The sequence below is a fragment of the Branchiostoma floridae genome, chromosome 10 (assembly GCF_000003815.2).
Source record: "Branchiostoma floridae strain S238N-H82 chromosome 10, Bfl_VNyyK, whole genome shotgun sequence".
Taxonomy (NCBI): Eukaryota; Metazoa; Chordata; class Leptocardii; order Amphioxiformes; family Branchiostomatidae; genus Branchiostoma; species Branchiostoma floridae.
The window spans coordinates 7513448-7534105 of record NC_049988.1 but is presented as its reverse complement, the minus strand read 5'-3'; the positions used below and the strand labels follow the sequence as shown (position 1 = coordinate 7534105).

Below are 20658 nucleotides of genomic sequence, written 5' to 3'. Positions count from 1 at the left end.
CAATTTGTTAGCCTGGTATCCAGCCGTACTGTAGCTTCCGAGTAGCTCTTCTCTCCTCTCTGCGAGGAGAGAAGAGACTCGGAAGCTATATTACGGCTGGATACCAGACTACAATTTCTCGCTTAGCTAAAGGAAGTGGTAGGGTAACTATCGGACATTTAGGAAGGTACACAAAAAAGTTTGAAGCCAAGCGACTCTTGGAATACAGAGATTTGGTCACTTTTATGGTCCATTATATTCTGCTCTAAAAAGGCTACTTTTATATATGGACAAATTACTACAGAATTACCCACAAATGTTCTGATGACGTTTGTGCACACACAGTCTACTCAAAAAGTGATCCTAAAACATCATAGTATCGAAATTTATACTATTACTAACCGGTACCTGTTCCCATGGTCAAAGTCACATCCTCCCCCACTAGCGCACAATGCATTGGAAGGGTCCTCAGTGGAATTCAAGAACTCTTTTGCTACAACGTTCCCCCTGTGTTTACGCCTCAACTTGTGGTAAATTTGACCAAACAAACTTGATTCAAACATAATATTTATTCTCTGATGATTTACAATAATTGCTTCTGGAGTGGAATGCCCCTTTAAGGCTAAGTAAGAGGACTGTACTCCAGGCTTATGTGGCACTCGACAGTTGCAAATGTTACTGTTAACTAGCATGTGGCTCGTGATGGAGTTCTGTCCGCTGGGGACCATGAACGACTTCCTGCTGAAAAACGGGCCCTCCTACAACATGAGGTTTATGCGGCAGATCGCCAGTGCCGTCGCCTACCTACATGACCGTGGCATTGTGCACCGGGACCTGAAACCTGACAACGTCCTGGTCACTGGCACTAAAAAAGACCCAATTGCAAAAGTGGCTGACTTTGGACTGGCCAAGGTAATACTAAAGCCCCCTTTACAAATCAAGAACTTTGTTTAGCTCGGCCGAGTTGTCAGCGAGCTCTAAATTACGAGGAGGCATGACCCTGATGCCTACGAACAAATGGCAGAGTATCTTCGTCGGCATCAGGGTCATACCTCCTCATAATTTAGAGCTGGCTGACAACTCGGCCGAGCTAAATTCTTGATTTGTAAAGGGGGCTTAAGGACGTTGGTGATACTAAATGAGTCATGAGTGAAACAAATGTAACTTTCAAAAGGCAAGGAACTGCACAAAGGCAAACTTGTGAAATAGAACATGATAAAAATAGCACTTAAAAAATAACTTTCCCGTGGTTGAGACCCAGCTTGCTTTTGGGCATGCAATAAAGTGCCGATGTGATTTTAGACATGTCTTAACTTACAAGTTACGGTATGAAAATCTGTATTCACTCCATGATCCACAGGTGTGCGGAAGCGCATTTCAGGACATCTATTCCCAGTACTACCTGCATACAGATATGGCATTCATTTGGTACGGAGCCCCGGAGGTTTGGGACCATCACTACACCGAGAAATGTGACGTCTTCTCCATGGGTGTCTTGTTTGCCGCCATGCTTGACTGCAGTACAATAGTCAGGTAGTTATAATTTATCACAAGTTTGCACCGATTATCAGGGATCAAGTATCAGATATATGAGACAAAGCAAAATTACCAATACTCAATGATTTCATAGTTACATGTAACTAGTTCATTGTACTAATTGCGGGACTTTGCGTTGGTAACATTATAGATTGAGCTTCATAGTTACATAAATACATAGATACATACGTATAGATTGAGCTTCCTTACATTAATACATCTTTTTTTTAGTTTCATGATATACATGTACTGGCAGAAATAGTAATTTGCAGATCAAATCGTAGAATCGCTGGCGACAGTGTCTGAGACATGACTGGGTTTATCCATCTTCTCAATACTTACGGAATATTTGTTTTCACAGCGATGATGGTAACCACCTTATAGCTGTCTGCATCCATGGGCTGCCATTGGCCCAGGTACAGCGTCAGAACCCAAGAATCAAGCTGGCAGATCACATCCTGAACGGACAACCAGACACTTTGAAACAACTCATTCTGTCCATGATGTCATATGACTATCATGCCCGCCCAATCGCAACTGAAGTGAACATGACCGTGAGCATCTACAGTATCGTGCGCTCTGTTTTGAGGCAAGTGCATGCATGTCACCTTCCTGCAGCTGTTTGGTGATTGGTCATTTCAATCTTGCCAGAAAATAAATGAAAATATAGTTTCGTAACAATTGTGCCAAGCTCTGCATTAGCAAAAAAGCTAATCATGTGATTGAAAATGTTCAAAGGAAGACTGCAGTCGGACAGACAAAAAACTTTTATATGCCATTTTTGTGTGTTGACTGTTGGAACAAAGATTTGACACAGTATTATAAGCTGTAACTTTTCAATTGTAACTTTTATAAGCGATGTACATGTCACACAAGTGCTAGTGCCCACGTATACACTGAAGAGCAAGTGCATCTAGTTAGTATATCTTTTGAAACATGATACTTTACATTAGAAACTCTATGGATTTGTATACACATGTATTGGGCATATAAACAATAGATTAAGTGGTAACGTTAGTTATAGTTTGTAATAATGTCTTTTAAAACTGATGTTTACACGACGGATTAGTGGTAGCACTGCTTATTATCAGCTGTTTGTTCCGCCCATTTACTAAGTACACATGTAATACTGCAGGAAACGATATTCTAACTGTAGTAGTGTCTTGAATTTTAAAGTACAACTACTACATTTAGCCCATGTGCGCAAGATGCAAATAACCACCATCATAAACATCGTCATATGTTATAAAGTTTTTTGCTAATGGCTTCCCTGTGATTCATAAGAAGCATCATGAAGAAATAAGTATGTCAACAATAAAATGTACTAGTACCTTGCATACTTGCCACATCTAACGAAAATTTCTTATCGTTTTTCTGCAGCGGCCTGAATTGATAGCGCCCACTGGTTTATGCAGGTGTTCCCGCACCAAATCATCAGCCGACATCATAACTACTAAAAGTGTGCTTATTTAACTTATAATATATAGTGCTATTTTTGCTCAAGAGAGAGGAGTATCACTGTCTCTTGACACAGTTGAATTCTATTTGGGAAGACACTTTTGGAATTCTGAAATATTCGATATCAACTCAGACAGCAAAAACTGTAACAGTAACATTAAACTTGTTATTCCAGAAATGAGATTTGTTTTTTTAACATTTTCATTTTCTTTCCAAACTGAAAAATCATTCCTAACTTTTGCTAGAATAGTAGTCCATTCCAAGTCACCATGGGGTTTTTAGGTGATATTTGTAATTAATTTGAATTATTTTGAATAAAAGAATAGAGTCCATTCCGAGACACCATGAGGGTTTTTAGACAATAATTGTAATAAGTTGGAATCATTTTGAATAAAAGAATGTCTAAGCCCCAACAGTTATAATTTTTCCAAAAAATTACTATGGAATCAAATGTCCTAGACATATAATTACAAAACTTTAAAATCAATTCTAAACAATGGCAACAAACATCCGCAGGGTGACTTGGAATGATCTCTAGCACAGCATAAGGCATAAGGTTTTTAAAAATTAATTATTATCGGAGAACTTGTGAATTCTTTTCTCGTGTTTAAAGAGGAAGTAATATATAATGTAACAAGTTGTGACATTCTGATTTTAAGGCAAAATGAAGGTAGTGATAACCTTTGACTTTTCAAACCTTTTCTTTAAAAATCTGAAACACATCTGTAATAATCAAACTAGCATTGGCTAAGGTGACATGTCTGTTATATTAAGACATTTACACCTTAATAGTAAGTGCGCTTGGTGGCTATCATCATATATCCATGTTGAACCGGTATTTCTGTACTATGCAGCTTTTATTCAAATTGAATACATCTGATGATATGTGCAATTCCTGTATTTATATTCAATCGTGATGTCTTTCTTATAGAAAAATAATCATCAGGGCTAATCGCAAAGACGTAAGAAAGACACAGTAATAAGAAGCAAAAACTGGATATCAGAGCAAAAAAAAGATAAAAGAAAGGAGAATCTACTCTTAGCTGTACTACACCGATTGCACATCGTATGATATGTAGAAGTAGTTATTATTGATATCTCATGTATAAGAAGTGGTGGCACAAACAACAATCTTCATTTTGTATCTGTTGAAACGAGGAATTCATATAATGTCCTGAGTTGAACTGTAATTTCTAAAGCAAAAATTGGACTTACCCAAATTTTCAACTGTCCAACGTACTCCAGTCCGTGTCAAGGAATGGGCAATACACTGACTGTGACGTCACGTTATGCATGGGAAAAGTTGTGTATTGGGAAGAAAATCCTCTTTATGATATCTCTACGCCATTGACATTATTGTGCGCAGTAGAAATTTCATTTCATTTATCTATTTAGCCAGGTATACACGTGCACTCTCACACTCAGGTTTTTCAGAAGAACCTGGGTACATCATACCACACAACCAATTCAACCAGACAAACATAGCATAATTACCTTTGCCAGAATGGCTAAGGTTATGTTTTGGGCTTGTGAGTCTGTGTGTGTGTGTGTTAACAGCATAACTCAAGAAGCCATGGATGGATCCCGATAATATTTGGTAGGTGGGTAGGGGTCGAGAAAACGAAGGTCAAGTTTGATAATGGGCCTCCTAGCGGCTTGCTAAGGTACTGCAGCAGAACCTCAATTTTTGATATCTCGTGTTCTGGACATGCTTTTTGAGAGGTAGATAACCCTTGGGGCAGAGAGTAAGTGCTTTAAGTTTGGACCCCCTAGCGGCTTGTTTGGAACTGCAGTCGCCGATTTCCTTTCAAACTTTGGACGAGAATAACTCGAGAACGTGTTGATGGATCGTCATGATTTGTGGTATGCAGATAGCCCAAGTAACAATGTACAATGCACAAGGTTCAATACCATGCCGGTCGACTCGTCACAGGAGCTATGAAGGGTACCCCTAACTCCAGCATTCTTCACGAACTTGAATGGGACACCCTGTCCACCAGGCGACAGTACAGCTCACTGGGAATCATGTACAAGATGACACATGGACTTGTTCCTCCACACCTACAGCCACTTGTCCCCTCTACAAGAGGCACCCAGTCATCTTCAAGGTTCCTACTTCGAAACAGTACCCATCTCCATGTCCCACGCTGCAGGACTCAGACTTACAAAACAAGCTTCGTCCCGTACACGTCATCCCTGTGGAATCAACTGCCCCAGGTCGTCAAGGACGCCCCTACTCTTGTCGCCTTCAAGTCAGAGTGCAAGAAACATCTGCTGACGCAAAGGGAACACCAGACGTATCGCAGTCTCGGCTCAAGGCAGAGCAACATCTATGCTGCCAGACTGCGCATGGGATGGAGCCAACTTAACTCTACTCTGCATAAGATGAGGATTAAGGACAAGAAGTGTGATTGTGGGGCTTCCTCTGAAACTGTCTCACATTACCTCCTACACTGTCCCCTGTACTCTGATCTCCGCCATAACCTCACATCCACCGTCCAACACCTCCTACAACAACAACCTACCGTGCCCCTCCTACTCCAGGGATCCACAGCTCATAACCTCTCCGCAAACAAACAAGTGTCCGATGCACTGTATCCTTACATTGTAACAACTAAAAGATTCCAGCTGCGCCACCCTCCTACGAACCACTAATAGATATTTCTCTGATTTTAATTGTATTGTATTTATTGTATGGTGATGATTATGATGTATTGTACTATGACTATGTATGTCCCTCAATGTGTATGCTGCACAACATCAGCATCTTGCTGCCTGGTGCAGTATAATGTATTGTATTGTCGCAATTCTAATAAAGTAAAGTAAAGTAAAGTAACAATGTACATAATGGAATGCTAATTATGCAAATCAGCAACCAATTTGCATAATTAATGAGGAAAGTTTATAAATCCACTGCATTTCATGATAAGACTTTCAAACTTGTCACATATACAGATGAGAAAGAGAGAAATATCAATGCATATTAATTATGCAAATGATGGCCTCATTTGCATAATTAATGAAACATATAAATGTGTTGACGGATCGTCATGATTTTTGTTATGTAGATAGCCAAAGGGAAGACTTACATGATGGAATTCTAATTACGCAAATCGACAGCTAATTTGCATAATTAATTAGGAAAGTTTGTAAATCCACTGCATTCCTTTATAGGACTTTCAAACTTGTCACCTTTGTAGCTGAGAAAGAAAGAAATATCAATACATATTAATTATGCAGATGATGACCTCATTTGCATAATTAATGGAAAAATATGAACGTGTAGACGGATCGTCATGATTTTTGGTATGTAGATAGCCTAAGTAAAAACTTACATAATGAGATACTAGTTATAATATGCAAATTAACAGCTAATTTGTATAATTAATGAGGAAAATTGATAAATCCACTGCATTCCGTGAAAGGACTTCCAAACCTGTCACATATGTAACTGAGAAAGATGGCAGAGAGTAAGAGGTGTATGTTTGGGTCCGCTAACGTCTTTCCTTGAACTGCAGGAGCTGGTTTAGTTTCCTACTTTGAAAGAGAATAAGTCAAGAAGGGATGAAAGGATCATCATGATTTTTGGTATGCTGATAGCTTAAGTGATGCTTGATACAATCTAATATTAGTTTGTAAATAGGGATCGAATTTGTATAAGCAATGGCAAAACGTTATGAACCAACTGCAGGCATATAAAATAGAATAAAATGTAATGAGTAACACATTTATGTCTACAGACATCATTCTACATAACAAACCTGGTTTATTTGGCAAAGGTATGTGTTCGTGGAACTCTAGTTACAAAATAGAACAACAATGATTACATAACTTCTGCAAGGCCGTCATAGTTTCCAGGTTCCCTTCAAGCGTATCGTTATGAAATGCGCTTCCTTGCACAGTGTCAGATTGAACAGAATATACCTGAAAACAAAGAGCCCTAAACAGCGGGAAAATTTACACTGTGTATGTACATTGTAATATGATAAGTTCAGGTGTACAGGTCTTGTTTATCGTCCGGAAGTGGTATTTCAATCAATGTCAAGTTTTTTTTTCTTTATGCCTCTGTTGTGTTCTATGATGTGATGTTTGATATCAACAAACAGTGCCTATAAAACTTGTTGACCCAGTTGAATAGAACCTCGTGAATAGAGCCTCCTACGTTTACCGGGCTGAATAGTATATCATTGAATAGGACCTCTTAGTTTACCTGCTCAAAGGCACGCAAAGTCTGTTGACGTATTTACACACTGACGCTCTCACCGTTGTCGTGGTCTATACTGTAGTTAGTAAGCCTCAAGTTCGAAGTTTCACAAAGTTTAAGTTGAAGAACACTAGTGATAGAAGGAGAATTCATGCTATTCCCGGGGAAGCTATGCAAGATGGCGTTGATTCTTATACGAACTGGGAAGAGATAGGGAAGGGGGCGTTTGGTAAGGTGTATTCAGTCAAGAAGGATGGCTACTTGTACGCTATCAAGCGACTACATCTGAGCCACATGCAAGCCTTGGACATGTACCGAGATGAGATTCGGCCACTTGTAGATCTGACCAAGCACAAGCATGACCACATTCTGATGTATATTGACGATTTCTTCTACCAAGACAGGTAAGGACCCTAGCTTCTTTGTTGTTGTTGTTTTTTTCGGGGGGGGGGGGCATTGACGAGGGGTCGCTGGCAAGGAATATTAACTGTTCGATCTGACATCTGAATGTAATCTCCAAGCAGATCCTACGGTAGCTATAGCATAAGGTAGTATCAAAAGCTGCCAGAGGAGTGAGGCCAGCCTAGGAGTGTGTTTGGCTACCTACATAGTACTATCTTATGCCATCGTAGGATCTGCTTGGAGATTAATCTGAATGATAGAATTTTGTATACTCTCCGTTAACAGACTAAATCTTTGAACACTTGATGTAAGAATGTGTAAGAAACATGTTTCGTCTTCGTTAAGTTACTTATGCATTTACAATATATATTATATGTATGATGTCTACAATGCAGTTGTACATTGTTAAACTATATTTGTTGGATCACTTCAGCCGAAATCTTAAAAAAAACAAGAATTCAGATATCTCATACCTCCATGATTTTTTTCATATTGCATCATGCATTATTGAAATATGGCCCTAATTAGCATAATATGTCTTAAATGGATACTCACCATTATCAAAGGCATGTTTACAGAGTTTCATATATCACTCCGCTTGTTTTTTTAGCAAAATACCGGCGAACAAAGGGAAACCAACAAACAGCGATCGCAGGTGAAGCTATATTATATATTGTACTTGTATCATTTGCTAAACCAGAATCCTTCTTCTTTTGCTGTCTGTAAAAGTGTTCTAAAACATTTTGAGAATTTATGGATGAAATATGTGTTATAACCTCTGAGCGATTTGTCATTTGACTGCTGAAATGCTCTATGGCTTTCTGGCCTGAAGTTATAAAATTGGGAAATTGTCTTAGTTTGATAATCTGGGTACTTCTTTTAGTTACCGCCGCGAAATTTCATTTCAGTACATTGTTTGGAGATAGAAAAAGGTCGTTATACACCGCAACACAAACATAAGCTTGCCTAAAACAAACTCAGATGTCCTGATGCATTTTCTTTGTACATAGGCCATTATATATCTAACGCTCTTCTCACATGAAAACGCAATATTTCTGACACAAACAATTGATGCTAACTTTGATGCTTTGCTATCTTGTACTGAGTGTACAGCATGTAATCCTTGCCCATTATTGTAGAATGAAACACTCAGATAAAGTAGCACACTATGTAGTCTTTCGTTACATAGAACTCTTTACTATTGTTATAAATAATAAGCTATTGCGTAGATATTAGTCTTGATGACTTGTACTGCCCTAGAACTTGCCATACTTTGTACCCGTTGCAATGATTGTGCAATAAAGATTGATTGATTGATTGATTGATTGATTGATTGATTGATTCCAGTTTGTGGCTGGTGATGGACTTCTGTCCACTTGGGACGATGAACAACTTCCTACTGCGGCCTGAGAACATCAGCCACACAGTGCTCTTTATGAAGCAAGTTGCCGACGCTGTAGATTTCCTGCATGGCCATGAGATTGTGCACGGGGACCTGAAGCCCGACAACGTCCTGGTCTCTGGTACTGTACAGGACCCGGTCGCTAAAGTGGCTGACTTTGGACTGTCAAAGGTGACGAATAGGGGTGCCCTTGGAGATATTCCCACGAATAGTATGTGAGGATTTTATGAAAAACGCACGGAGCACAGAGAAAATGTACATGTACCGATCTTAATATGAAAATTCTACGAAGCACTATATTTTAGGGAAAAAACATTAAAGTTCAGTGCTAAACGCATAATACATCGTGCCTTTTTGATAAGATTCAAACCTTTTTTTCATACTCATAGTGCTACGAGCGCGGCAGGCGCGAGCTTTCTAAGGGGTACGGGGGCTTGGTATTTGACCAGAATGACAACTTGTAAAATGCGTGCTACTTTATAATTATACGTGGTGATCTTATATGTTGTTGATAGAAGTATAGTGTAAAATAAATCACTTTCCAAACCACAGGCCTGCAGAAATGCTATCACTGACAATGGCCACTCCATGCAGCGACTGAACTGGTACGGAGCGCCGGAGGTTTTTAAACGTTTCAACAGTCTCTACACCAAGGAAAGTGACGTCTACTCCATGGGCGCCATGTTTGCTGCCATGCTCGACCGTACGACAGTCAGGTAGGCTGTGTCTTCACGATTTATTCCAATCGTTATAAGAACATGACATTTATTTGAACCATTTACACCGGGGAACCCTACTGTTTCGATAAGTGTGTGGTGGGTTCTTTTATGTGTCTTCAAACACGGTACTCCATCCACACTTGTACTACCTCCGTCTAACGTTCTATCCCAAGGACGTCCCTTAGAATAAATTAGGAAATTCGTGTAAAGCGCTAGCCTCTACCAGGCTCCACAGGTCGCTGGAAAAATAGTAGAAATTGGCCAAATAAGACCTTAGGTCGCAAACTACACTCCTCGACCATATAACTCTTCTGTCGTGTTTTCTGTCTTATTTGGCCAATTTCTACTAGCAGAAACTTTCGCGGTGGTTTAATGTTCGCGGTTTTCGCAGTGGCCACTTCACCGCGAACTTAAAACCAACGCGAACTTAAAACCAACGCGAACATTTTCCATAACAGTAAGCGACTACAGTGCATGATGCTACCGCGAACTTAAAACCACCGCTAAAGTTTTTTTCCCGCTACCGCGAAATGAAACCCCGCGAACTTAAATGCATTTTAATGCACAGTATCTTTCCAGCGACATGTGGCACAAGGGCAAAGCGTCGGAGCACATCAAGGGACTCGAACTGAAGACCCCTGGGCTTTGAGCCAATCGCCCTACCGTACTCGACGCCACAATTGTTTATGTTCACGTAAACCCACCTGTGAATAACAAAATGTCATTCTGTTTCAGGGGCGATGATGGTAAGCTCCTTCTAGCCGTCTACATGGTGCACCCACAGAGTATGACGGAGCCCGTCTGCTTCCTAAAGCCTGTAGGAATGGTACAGACAGTGTCTGGCACGGTGCAACCAACATACACAGTGCAACCAATGGGCAAGGTCCCAGTCGGTCGTGTGCAGCATCAAATCCCGAACACTAACCTGTCAGGTTGCATCATGATGCAGCAACCAAACGACTGTCTCAAACAACTCATTCTGGAAATGATGGCCTATAGTGCTCCCAACAGACCTACAGCACAGCAAGTTAAATGGGCATTGAATATCACACATGACTGAGACAAGCGTAAGAAAGTATTGTTTAAAGTTTATGAGAAATGAATGAAAATCAAGTTTCTCGACATAATTAAATCACTATCTTCCCAACCTTTACACCCATGTTGTCATGAGGATTTTATGGTCATTTAGGCGCTGGCAATGACTATAGCTAATTTTGGCAACTCCAAATGCAATTTTCTTATGCACTTTCGTAAGGATCACAATCTGTGTTTTACATTTTGATTTATACGAAGAAGCAAAAGGAACCAAAATCACCTACATTATTGTATTCATACTAGCTTATATGCATGTATCTTTCTCTTTTTTTTTAGCATGACATGTACTTAGCCCAATGGAGTAAATACGTCCAAAGGATGTAACCTCAAATACTTTTGGCCTCGCTAGTCAATCAGTCCAGTGGCTCTCCCTGGCACCATTAGATAATACACACATCTTACAACGTTGGGAAGGAAAATTTGATCTAAATGTATTGAAAGGCAAAAAGACAACAACAACACCGTTGCATTCGTTCAATGTCTTCTTGCATGTTTCACAAATTGGTATTGAGATTTGGATATGTGGTAACCATGTTCACAATGTGACAACTGACAGGAAATGTATATTCGATCTAAACATATGATTTACGACCTAATATATCATTGTATATTGTTTATAAAATGTTATATATCACCATCTTTGATGTTAGATGGTCACATTTTTAAAAACAAAGTCAAATAAGCATCAGAAATACAAAACCCTTTGCGAGCCTTCCGCAATTTCCCCATTCCCGAAAATATAAAAATCTAGCACTTTGACGGTCGTTTTAACACTTTTCTCGTCACGGCCGCGAGCGGTACTGCAGATTAGGCTATGATAGGGTATTAACTCCTGACTCGTACAATTGTGAAAATATACAATATACAAGGCTTTAAGACAGAGAAAATGTTCTTAAACAGATCCAGACGTCTTCTGATACATTTAGAACGACTTTTAGAAACACGATTTGTCTTGAAAGATTGCTTTTCAGGCGTAGCGCGAGAAGCGCATATACGATTGTTGTCACCAGTCGAAGCGCCGCCTACATCCATGTGCCCATCACTTTTGTTTGTAATAAGACGGTTAAGAATGTATAGGAATATCTTCTTATAGTAGTAGCAGGCATCCTTCCATCTTTGCAGATGATGGTAGCGCTCTGCATCCTTCTTTCGCTGAACATAAAGTGTTTCTTTCGCAATGTTTCTTTCGATATGTAAGTTGATTACGCATTGTGACTTCGCTAAGAGTCAATTTTATAGCCAAGCGCACCGGGTTATGATTTTCCAAACACTGTTTAGATTCACATTCATTTTTAACATTTGTATGTGTCTTTTGCTCTCTTCTGATTCTTGTTCTAGCTTGAACCATGACCGTTACCAGTGAATGTAGCGCCACTGTATGGTGTAATTCAAAATAGCATCTAGATGTTTTTATTTCCTCTGGAATTGTAAATTGAACATGCAATTTATGTTCCACATCTTTGCCTCTATTACTAATATGTGATTTGGTCAACATAAAGTTGTTTCGCATACAACGATACAGTACAGAGCTTTCAGTTAACCCTTCTATATAGCAGTCTGAAATTTCAAGTTATGCCATGTTACCCCAGTTTATAGTTTATGTCTGTACATGAGCGGATGGAGATGTTTGATAAAAGGCCAAATGTGTAGTTCTTATAGTCACACATTCATGAACATACTCACTATGTACGAAAAGCGATATGTATACATGAATATAGGGGGCGCTTCGACGGGCAGCTGCTGTGTTACCTGCGCTCTTCACACGGCGCCTACATATCCGTCGTTTTTGTGCCAACTCGTGTTTCTCCAAGTCTTACAAGTCATTCTAAATGTACGTGAAGATGTCTCGGCTCGTTTGGGACAGTGTTCATTACCTTTAAACCTTATATGTTGTCTATTTTTACATTTTACAAGTCGGCACTATAAACCCCATGCGAGCCCAATCTGCAGTACCGCTCCCGACCGTCCTCTCAAAAGTGACTAAGACGACCGTCAAATTGCCGAAATTCGGTATTTTCACGAATGGGGAAATTGCGAAAGGCTCGCAAAGGGGTTTGAATTTCTGGTGCTTTTTCAGCTTTGTTTTCGCAACTGGGACCATCTAACATTGAGGATGATGATATTTGTGACATTCCACAAACAAAACAATGGGATATTAGGTCATAAATGACATGTTTCCTTCGCATTTTACCAATAGTAGACTGCCACGTTCTGTAGGTCTTCCACATCCTAATTTGTTTGTTTGTTTGTTTATCTTTCAACTCTATTTTGTGAAACAAGAAAACTTTGAACCGCCGTTTGTTTATCAATAAATGTCAGCTCTATTTTTCATTCAAAATGCTCTCAAAGCTGTGTGGATAACTATGTGACCTTGGGCATTGGAATCGTCCGTTTTCTGAAACGACACAGTCCACCATCTAATAAAAAATAGAAATTGATCCATTATTTTATACTATGTTCTGTAGTATACGTTGTATTCTGTACACTCTTTCCGTATGCAAAGTAAAACGCTTACCACCAACTCTGTACTTTCAGTTTAGTACAATACAATGTGCCGGTTACAACTGTTGTTTAATAAAGTTCTATGATGATTTGCTCTGTCTGTGTGTTGATTCAATTCGTATTTCTGAATCAGGCCAATTATTTAATCACTTACAGCTGCGTCCAACGAACAGTGGAATCGATCATCATCATAATTTATCTATGTAGGTTTATCTAAGTAGGTTATTTCTAACGGAAAAGGCATCTTATAAGCAATATATTATACTTCATCGCTTACTGTTGTGTTAAGAACAGTTGTCAAAGTAGCTTAGAGACTCTCGTTGCCAGAATACTGATGTTGAACATTTGGTTTGGGTAAAATTTATTTCATTTTGAGACCACGAACAAAAATTGCAGAGAGCTACTCCAGACACAGGCATGAATACATGTTGTTATGTCGTTCCATGGCATGGAATGACAACCGCCTATGAACAGTGAAAAAACGTCTTGTCTCTTTTGTCTAGTCTAGTTTTCTTTCTTTTTTGATTTTGTTATACCCCCATCAAAAACGGGAGAAAGTGTCAACCCGAGCGTGTTGGTACTTGCGAGCCTTGGACGGCTGAGCTGAGCTGTCCTATGGCTTAGGAGATCACTACTTCTCTGTCTGGGAATTTAGTATCTCAAAAAGACTAGGGCCCTTCGCGGTGCCCTCAAGGCTGGTCTGGCCACGCCAGGCTGTGCCGCAAGACGTCACGTAACACGATTTCAGAATTATGCCAAATAAAGAGAACTAGTCAAATTCACTCATTATAAGTTCATTTACCCACAATTTCCCAGACTCTTCTAGCCCTCCCCTCAATGCAATGTTTAATATTGTATAACAATCCTAAGTATTGTTCGATCCTCTTTTCACCCCAGCCCCCCTACACACCACCAAATTCTTACAATACTTCTAAAAGTACGATCTTTCACATGTGGTTTTAACACTAAAAAGACCGTTTGGGTAAATTATGTTCATTATGCACCTGTAACACAGGTGAGTGTAATTAATCTGAATACATTAATTGCTGATTTTGAAACAATGAGGATTGAGGATTGCCCGGTAAGAGAGAATGGCAAGACAAGCAAAAACGGTGAATGGAAAGTCCTACTATTATTGTTTCACCAGACACCCGCCTCCCCCCAAAAATTTTTTACACTACCTACACATAGATCATCTTTCACTTGTGGTTTTGGATACTAAAAGACCTTTTGGATAAATTATGTTCATTATGCACCTGTAACACAGGTGAGTGTAATTAAGCTGAATATATCAATTGCTATGGTAACTGACACACAGTAAAGACGATGTGACTTGGGTGTTGCTGACTCGATTTTTAATGCACTTCTTTCAGTTCACAATATACGAGACCCGTATTCGGAACCGTCATATGTTTATTGTAAATGAAAGACGTTTGGGCAATATCATTATATCAAATATCAGTTGTAGGAAGCATACGCTTAAGAAAAGCAGTGTAGTTCTTTTAACTGTTCGCACATGTCACGACGAAGTTCAAGGATTATAATTACGCACACTATGATACAAAACATTGGTGAAAAGAAGTATTCATTTCTGAATTCGTCCCTTGTGTTCCCAATGTTTCTTAGAAACAACAATGATATGGTTCTTGTTGTCAACATCATCAAAAGCTTTCCCCTGTCTGTGAAGACGGCACATATTGTCCCTCGTGGTTGTGCTGGAAGTTTGCAGTAACTGTAAAACAACACAAACAATTTTATGTTCAAGTAATGAAAGGTAAAAAGATACGCTTTTTTGCGTTTTATCATTACCTGGATGGCCAACCTTCATCGACATAAACAATTTTTAACGTACGATATTATTCTACAAAGATTTAAGAAGAAGTCGGGAGTCTGAAAAATATATACCTCTATGATAATCCAACACGTAAACAAAAGGGGGTTTCTGCAGTTCTGACAATAGCTAATACACTTTTATATTTACGTACTATTAGGAAATACGCAGGTCAAGCTGCAATCACAGACACAGATTTGGTTGTCAATATTTCATTGACGAATTTTCACCAGACAGTTGATTGGATGACAGAAAGATAATGGAAAGGTTGGGGGACAAACAGCAAACAAACTCATGATCGAATCTTCCCATATAAAGTAATGGGAGAACGGTCAGACTACGAGAACAAGGAACTATTATTAGAAAGTTTAAAAGCAGGAACGCGGTATAGGTGAAGACTGCATTTGCATTACGTTCCTTTTACTACCATCTTAAAGAATCCTTACCGGATGAAAGGCTGGTTGGCGACCCACCGAACCCTCTAAACATTCCCAGCTTCTCTGCGTCGCGTCTGAAGCATCGCCACCATGTTATGTGTCACCTGTGCGGGAAGTATTGATAGTAATCACCTTCGGAATTTTTCTCCACTGCTTTTAATTTCATCTCCACTATTGGGATGGCTTACCAGAAGTGGTCACGTTCACACCATATTTTACTTCCTGTGACGTATGCAAATGTCTTGTGACACTGTCCAATTTTCAAATCACAGACGAGCGATGTCGATTTTTGGTGAACAAAATTTCACAAAGAAATATGGTAATAGACTATATAGAAAAGGAATGAAAGACAAAAATTCGCTGTATCAACGTTAAAAACTAGAACTTAACGATGATCGACAAAAGGATTTGTGGCCAAAACTCACTAGCAGTGACTAAGTGCACGCTGATGTTATCAATAAAATTTACATACTGTGACCACAACTCAAATGACAACAATAGCTGCAAAGTGCAATGACGTGCTGATACAGAAGCGCCGCCTTGCGGACAAAATTATTATTACCATTATGTCAGGTGGAAAGATTTTGATTTCTTATCTGTTATTGGTTAATTTGACAATGTCTCACGCATTCTCATTCGTAGAGATTCCACCAATATTGACCAATAGTAGCGTATTAAATTCTATTCTATCAATTGTGCCTATTGGTCCAATCATATCAACGATATACTAAGAGTCAGCCAATCAACATAAAGGTTTCTTCTTCCCTATATCAAAGAAAGATGTGAAGATCTGCATTCTGCTTTCTGGTCACTAGGGGGCACTGTGAGACCGTGAAAAATTCGCGAAAAGGCCCCCTTTGACTCGAGACATCCATTTCCATATATATTCTAGCTCTGACTTGCTTCCCTGTTTGCTTTTACCGAATCCGGAGCTAGTATTTATCACTACCAGGGTTGCGCTAGTTGGGGGAGGGGGAGGGTGGTGCGGGGGGAGAGGGCAACATCGAATCTTGCGAGCCATGTTACATAGCCGCGTTGACTGTTGCAGGCCTTTCGTCTTTACGGTCGCCACGGCTATATGTATAAAGTGATTCCTGCATTAATTCAATGTCTACATACGGCGAACACGCCTGTCCTTTGTGCTGTACACTATCCACATACAGGTAAGCAAACTTGTCTCCAGCGTTGTACACCACCCACATAAGCGAGCATACCTGTCCTTGGTGCTGAACACCCACTCAAATAAACACACTTGGCCCTGCACAGTGCATACGCACGAGGCCATTTTATAGGAGCATGTAACAATCCTTGAGTGTTAACATCAGGAGAAAAAGTCATGATTCCTCAATGTGCCTTTTCAGTTATCGTGAGATGCTTTCCCTGATTTGGTATAAAGAAACATACACTGTAATTGTGGCAGCCTGCTTGTAGAATGTAGACTAAATCTGTAAAATAAAATTGGCAGATCAATAATGTTTAACAGTGGCAAAGAAGGCAATGACAATATATCAGATAATCAATATCGAACCGTAACATGTTACTGGCATAATACACGTCTGCAGTATTACCGTTCGTCACAAGGTGGCGCTTCTAATGACCTGCCCTGTCGGACCGCTCGGAGGAGTTTCTGACCCCTGGAAGAAGCAGGTGCACGCAGTCGAAGAAGCACCGGTCTAGGAGCTGTGCACTCCTGCTGGGAATCTTTCTGAAGGTAAAGTTTGTTCCTACATTACAATTCCACGACATCTCAGTCTGGCTAAACCGTTTTAGTACGAAATATTTCCCTATGATTTTGGAGGGGAGGGCCTAAGAGTCACGGCATTGAGTGTTAAGATAACGTTTCATAACGCTACGTTACTCGGTCAATATCACAAAATCCTTATTGTCGATTGCTGCCGTGAGTCTTAAGGACATTTGAGATGCCATATGTATCCTCCTGGCTGACAGGAGGACGAATAAACTGGAGAAAATGTTCCCCAAACATTGGCCTACTTGCTTGGACTTTGTGATGGCGGAAGTGGGAATGGGAATAGTCCACTCAGTAGGAGGGGGCAATTTCATCACCTGTTGCATTTAAATGATCCTACACATGCATAACCTGCTTTGCTGTAATGTTAGCACACTCGAAACCATATAGAATTGTCTTTGCCTAGAAGATCAGGTTTTCTAGAGCGTTGGTTTGTCTGTTTGTGGACAGCATATTATAAACTCGAAAAGAATTGGATCAAGGAGAATATAACCTCCTTGATTGGATGGATCTTGATAATAATATTGGTGTATATATTGGCTGGAGTTGGCAAAAGGAAGAAACAATTAAATTATGGGCCACTTTGCAGCTTTCAATGGTACTGCAGCAGAATGGTGTAAAGTTATAGACCAGCATAGTTATGATTATTTCACCGCATTAATTTTGTGTTATTCCTGACAGCTCCAAGACTAAGACTGGTGCAGGACCCCACAAGATTTGCTGCTACCATGAGAGACACAGTGCCTGCAGAGTCAGAGACTGAAATTACAGTGGAAGAACCCGAAGGACAGAATGGTTCAGTTTGCCATGATGATCATCACATATCCCAAATAGAAGAGACAGAGACGTCTGACACTACAACCCTTATAGTAGACAACAATATAAGAACACAGGAGGACGCTACAAGCAAACCTGATGTTCCCAAACCATGCTGTCCTGGGCTCGGCTTGTTCTACGCGTTTTGTTCCTGTTTCTTCTTCTCTTCCGCTTCTCTGTGTGTGAAGCTGATATCACGAGACAATCCCATGAGCCCCCTGGAGATAACGCTATTCCGCCACATTATAACCGGCCTGTGCCTCCTTCCAGCCATGATATACTTAAAGGTGCCAATCCTGGCTAGGCCGGGACAGAGAATGATTCTGACGTTACGCGGACTCTTCGGTGCTTCAGCGCTGTGTTTCTCGTACTACGCGGTCCAACACATGCCTCTTGCAGATGCCTCTGTCGTGATATTCAGCTCGCCAATTTTCACAGGGATTTTCGGACGAATCTGTTTGAAGGAGCGCTATGGACTGTTTGACATCTTGCTAACGTTCGTGACCTTCGCGGGAGTTGTGCTGATCGCAAGGCCAGCATTTCTCTTTGGAGGTGATGCCGCAAGTTATGGAACCACGGAACACTTGTTAGCGACTGGATCTGCGTTTTTGACCGCGATGTTGAGTGCCTTAGCGTTTATTGTCATGAGGAAGAGCAGTGCAGGGCTTGGAATCCACTACCTTGTCCAGATCATGTTTTTGTCAATAGTCGGTACAATCGGCACGGTCATAGTTTTAGCGATAACAAGGGGTTTCACTCTTCCACCATGTGGTATTGACAGGTATTTCCTTATAGCAGTAGGATTGGGTGGTCTGGTTGGGCAAATTTTTATGACAAAGTCATTCCTGTATGAAAAAGCTCATGCCATAGCAGTGGTGAGAACAATGGATATTGTCTTTGCATTCGTTTTCCAGTATCTGTTCCTTAACCACACACCGACATGGCTAAGTGTAGGAGGAGCGATACTTGTTGCCAGTGGAACAGTTGGACTGGCCGTCAAGAAGTGGTATGTGTCTTCTAAAGCTGACAGCAAAGTGAATAGATAATTTTTTATACATGTCAAAGGTATTTAAGTAACCCTGTTTCCTTTTTGAGTTTTCCACAGCTTGGAAACTTGAATATCACAAAGGTGAAATGTGATAAAATTGTCAAAGAGAACAATAAAGATTGACTATAATTTGTATGTTGTCTCTGTCTTTTTTAGCTTTAATACAAAATAAAAATTACTATAAATCTGGAAATATTTGCAGTGACCTCCCTAACTCAAAAGTTGACACCATGGATATGCATCGTTTTCACAAGTTTGTACTGTTGTCTTGGTTATGACAAATACAAAATCAGTTTGTCTTCAGTGAAAAGAGTATAGCATGTTATCACTATAGAACACATACTACAATGTACGAGTCCAGTGTTTAGTGACTTTGTCCAGAGGTTGGGAGTTCAATTCCCAGCAGTTATGTTTCACCCGACATGCATGTTATGGAAGGTTTGGAATCATGTGGTTCACTGTTCAATCATTCTTGTTGAAAAGAGAGTGGGGAATTTGCCAAGTAAAATTAACAGTGGAAGAGTAGCTTGACTGTTCACTGAGTTCATTTTAGCTAAACTGGGTTGAGATCACTTAACACTACAATGTATGTAAGAACACTTAATTTCAGTTCCACTCAATGAAGACAGACACCAAGGAAGTACAACATCGCAATGTAAGCAGTTTATTGACCACTATGCCAACGTTACAACACAAACCCACGTACTGGCCATACTAAAACCTAAAAACCTCGTTAGCCAAGCTACATACAACAGTAACGAACGTGAACAACTTTTGTTAGCAACTTCTCTAAGCGACTTTTCTGTACAGCATTAGAAAGGCTAGTGTAAATCACCAAAAATGTTATCCTGAGTGAAAAAATAAATTACTGTATCTTACATCACAAAAACTGACATATAATAAATACATAAAGATCTAATCCTGACTTCAGGTGGGGCTGTTTCATTCTAATTGTCTGGGAAAGTCTTGACAGATAAAAAAAGGGGAGGGCTACAAAATTGACAATGACAGAACAAGCTCCTTATATTATATTGCTCTATGCATTAGAATATTTTCTCGCAAACTAATTAAGAGACTGATTTACTTATTTCACTGAAAAAATCCATACTTTCGGGGACTATAAACCATATTTTCACACCTTGTTAGTACATTATGTATAGTGTACTAAAATGGCAGAGATGAAACTAGTATTTCAGAAGGCAGTCCTTTTCCCAGACATTCAAAACAAAACAGCCTTACATACTTAGTTTCTTACACTTATTAATCATAAAATTAACTAAAACATATCCCCAAAACTGTGTATCTAGTTGGCCCCTTAGAAGTGGTGACTTACTTTAACTGAACATTCTGAGATACAAACTAACACAATGCTATTTGTATGCTGTGCACATTTCAATGCTAACGCAATTGCAAAGGGATAGAGACACATACACATGTGCACACTATCTTCCCTGTATGCCACATATCTACATGTACATGTAC

At 39.8% G+C, this 20658-nt stretch overlaps 3 protein-coding genes and 1 long non-coding RNA gene across 5 annotated transcripts; 3 read left to right on the top strand and 1 right to left on the bottom strand.

The window, feature by feature from the left end:
• Positions 1-669: 669 nt before the first annotated feature.
• Positions 670-5628, top strand: LOC118424325 (probable myosin light chain kinase DDB_G0284661). Its single transcript, XM_035832872.1, has 4 exons — positions 670-891; positions 1340-1512; positions 1877-2069; positions 5041-5628. The coding sequence occupies exons 1-4, from the start codon at positions 670-672 to the stop codon at positions 5626-5628; spliced, it is 1176 nt and encodes a 391-aa protein (XP_035688765.1).
• Positions 5629-7217: 1589 nt separating this feature from the next.
• LOC118423804 (serine/threonine-protein kinase PDIK1L-like) lies at positions 7218-10853 on the top strand. The gene is made up of 5 exons (XM_035832039.1): positions 7218-7581; positions 8190-8234; positions 8927-9152; positions 9534-9697; positions 10436-10853. The coding sequence occupies exons 1-5, from the start codon at positions 7349-7351 to the stop codon at positions 10758-10760; spliced, it is 993 nt and encodes a 330-aa protein (XP_035687932.1). The 5' UTR covers positions 7218-7348; the 3' UTR covers positions 10761-10853.
• Positions 10854-14660: 3807 nt separating this feature from the next.
• Positions 14661-17268, bottom strand: LOC118424796. Of its 2 annotated transcripts, none has more exons than XR_004832247.1 (3): positions 17134-17268; positions 15575-15669; positions 14661-15029 (listed from the first exon to the last, which is right to left on the bottom strand). It is a non-coding gene; the product is annotated as an uncharacterized LOC118424796 (long non-coding RNA). The 2 variants fall into 2 exon arrangements; XR_004832248.1 differs by lacking the exon at positions 17134-17268 and adding an exon at positions 16038-16416.
• LOC118424795 (solute carrier family 35 member G1-like) lies at positions 17139-19311 on the top strand. Its single transcript, XM_035833574.1, has 2 exons — positions 17139-17276; positions 17994-19311. Exon 2 carries the CDS (start codon positions 18041-18043, stop codon positions 19172-19174), a length of 1134 nt encoding a protein of 377 aa, XP_035689467.1. The 5' UTR covers positions 17139-17276; positions 17994-18040; the 3' UTR covers positions 19175-19311.
• Positions 19312-20658: the final 1347 nt, after the last annotated feature.

What these genes read in the sequence shown, in the direction of transcription:
- LOC118424325 (XM_035832872.1), top strand. Translation starts at nt 670, where the DNA reads ATGTGGCTCGTGATGGAGTTCTGTCCGCTGGGGACCATGAACGACTTC. An exon ending in GACTGCAGTACAATAGTCAG is followed by an intron (nt 1,513 to 1,876) that starts GTAGTTATAATT and finishes TTGTTTTCACAG; the next exon opens with CGATGATGGTAACCACCTTA. An exon ending in CAACTGAAGTGAACATGACC is followed by an intron (nt 2,070 to 5,040) that starts GTGAGCATCTAC and finishes CCACACCTACAG; the next exon opens with CCACTTGTCCCCTCTACAAG.
- LOC118423804 (XM_035832039.1), top strand. Translation starts at nt 7,349, where the DNA reads ATGCAAGATGGCGTTGATTCTTATACGAACTGGGAAGAGATAGGGAAG. An exon ending in CCAACAAACAGCGATCGCAG is followed by an intron (nt 8,235 to 8,926) that starts GTGAAGCTATAT and finishes GATTGATTCCAG; the next exon opens with TTTGTGGCTGGTGATGGACT. An exon ending in CTCGACCGTACGACAGTCAG is followed by an intron (nt 9,698 to 10,435) that starts GTAGGCTGTGTC and finishes ATTCTGTTTCAG; the next exon opens with GGGCGATGATGGTAAGCTCC.
- LOC118424795 (XM_035833574.1), top strand. Translation starts at nt 18,041, where the DNA reads ATGAGAGACACAGTGCCTGCAGAGTCAGAGACTGAAATTACAGTGGAA.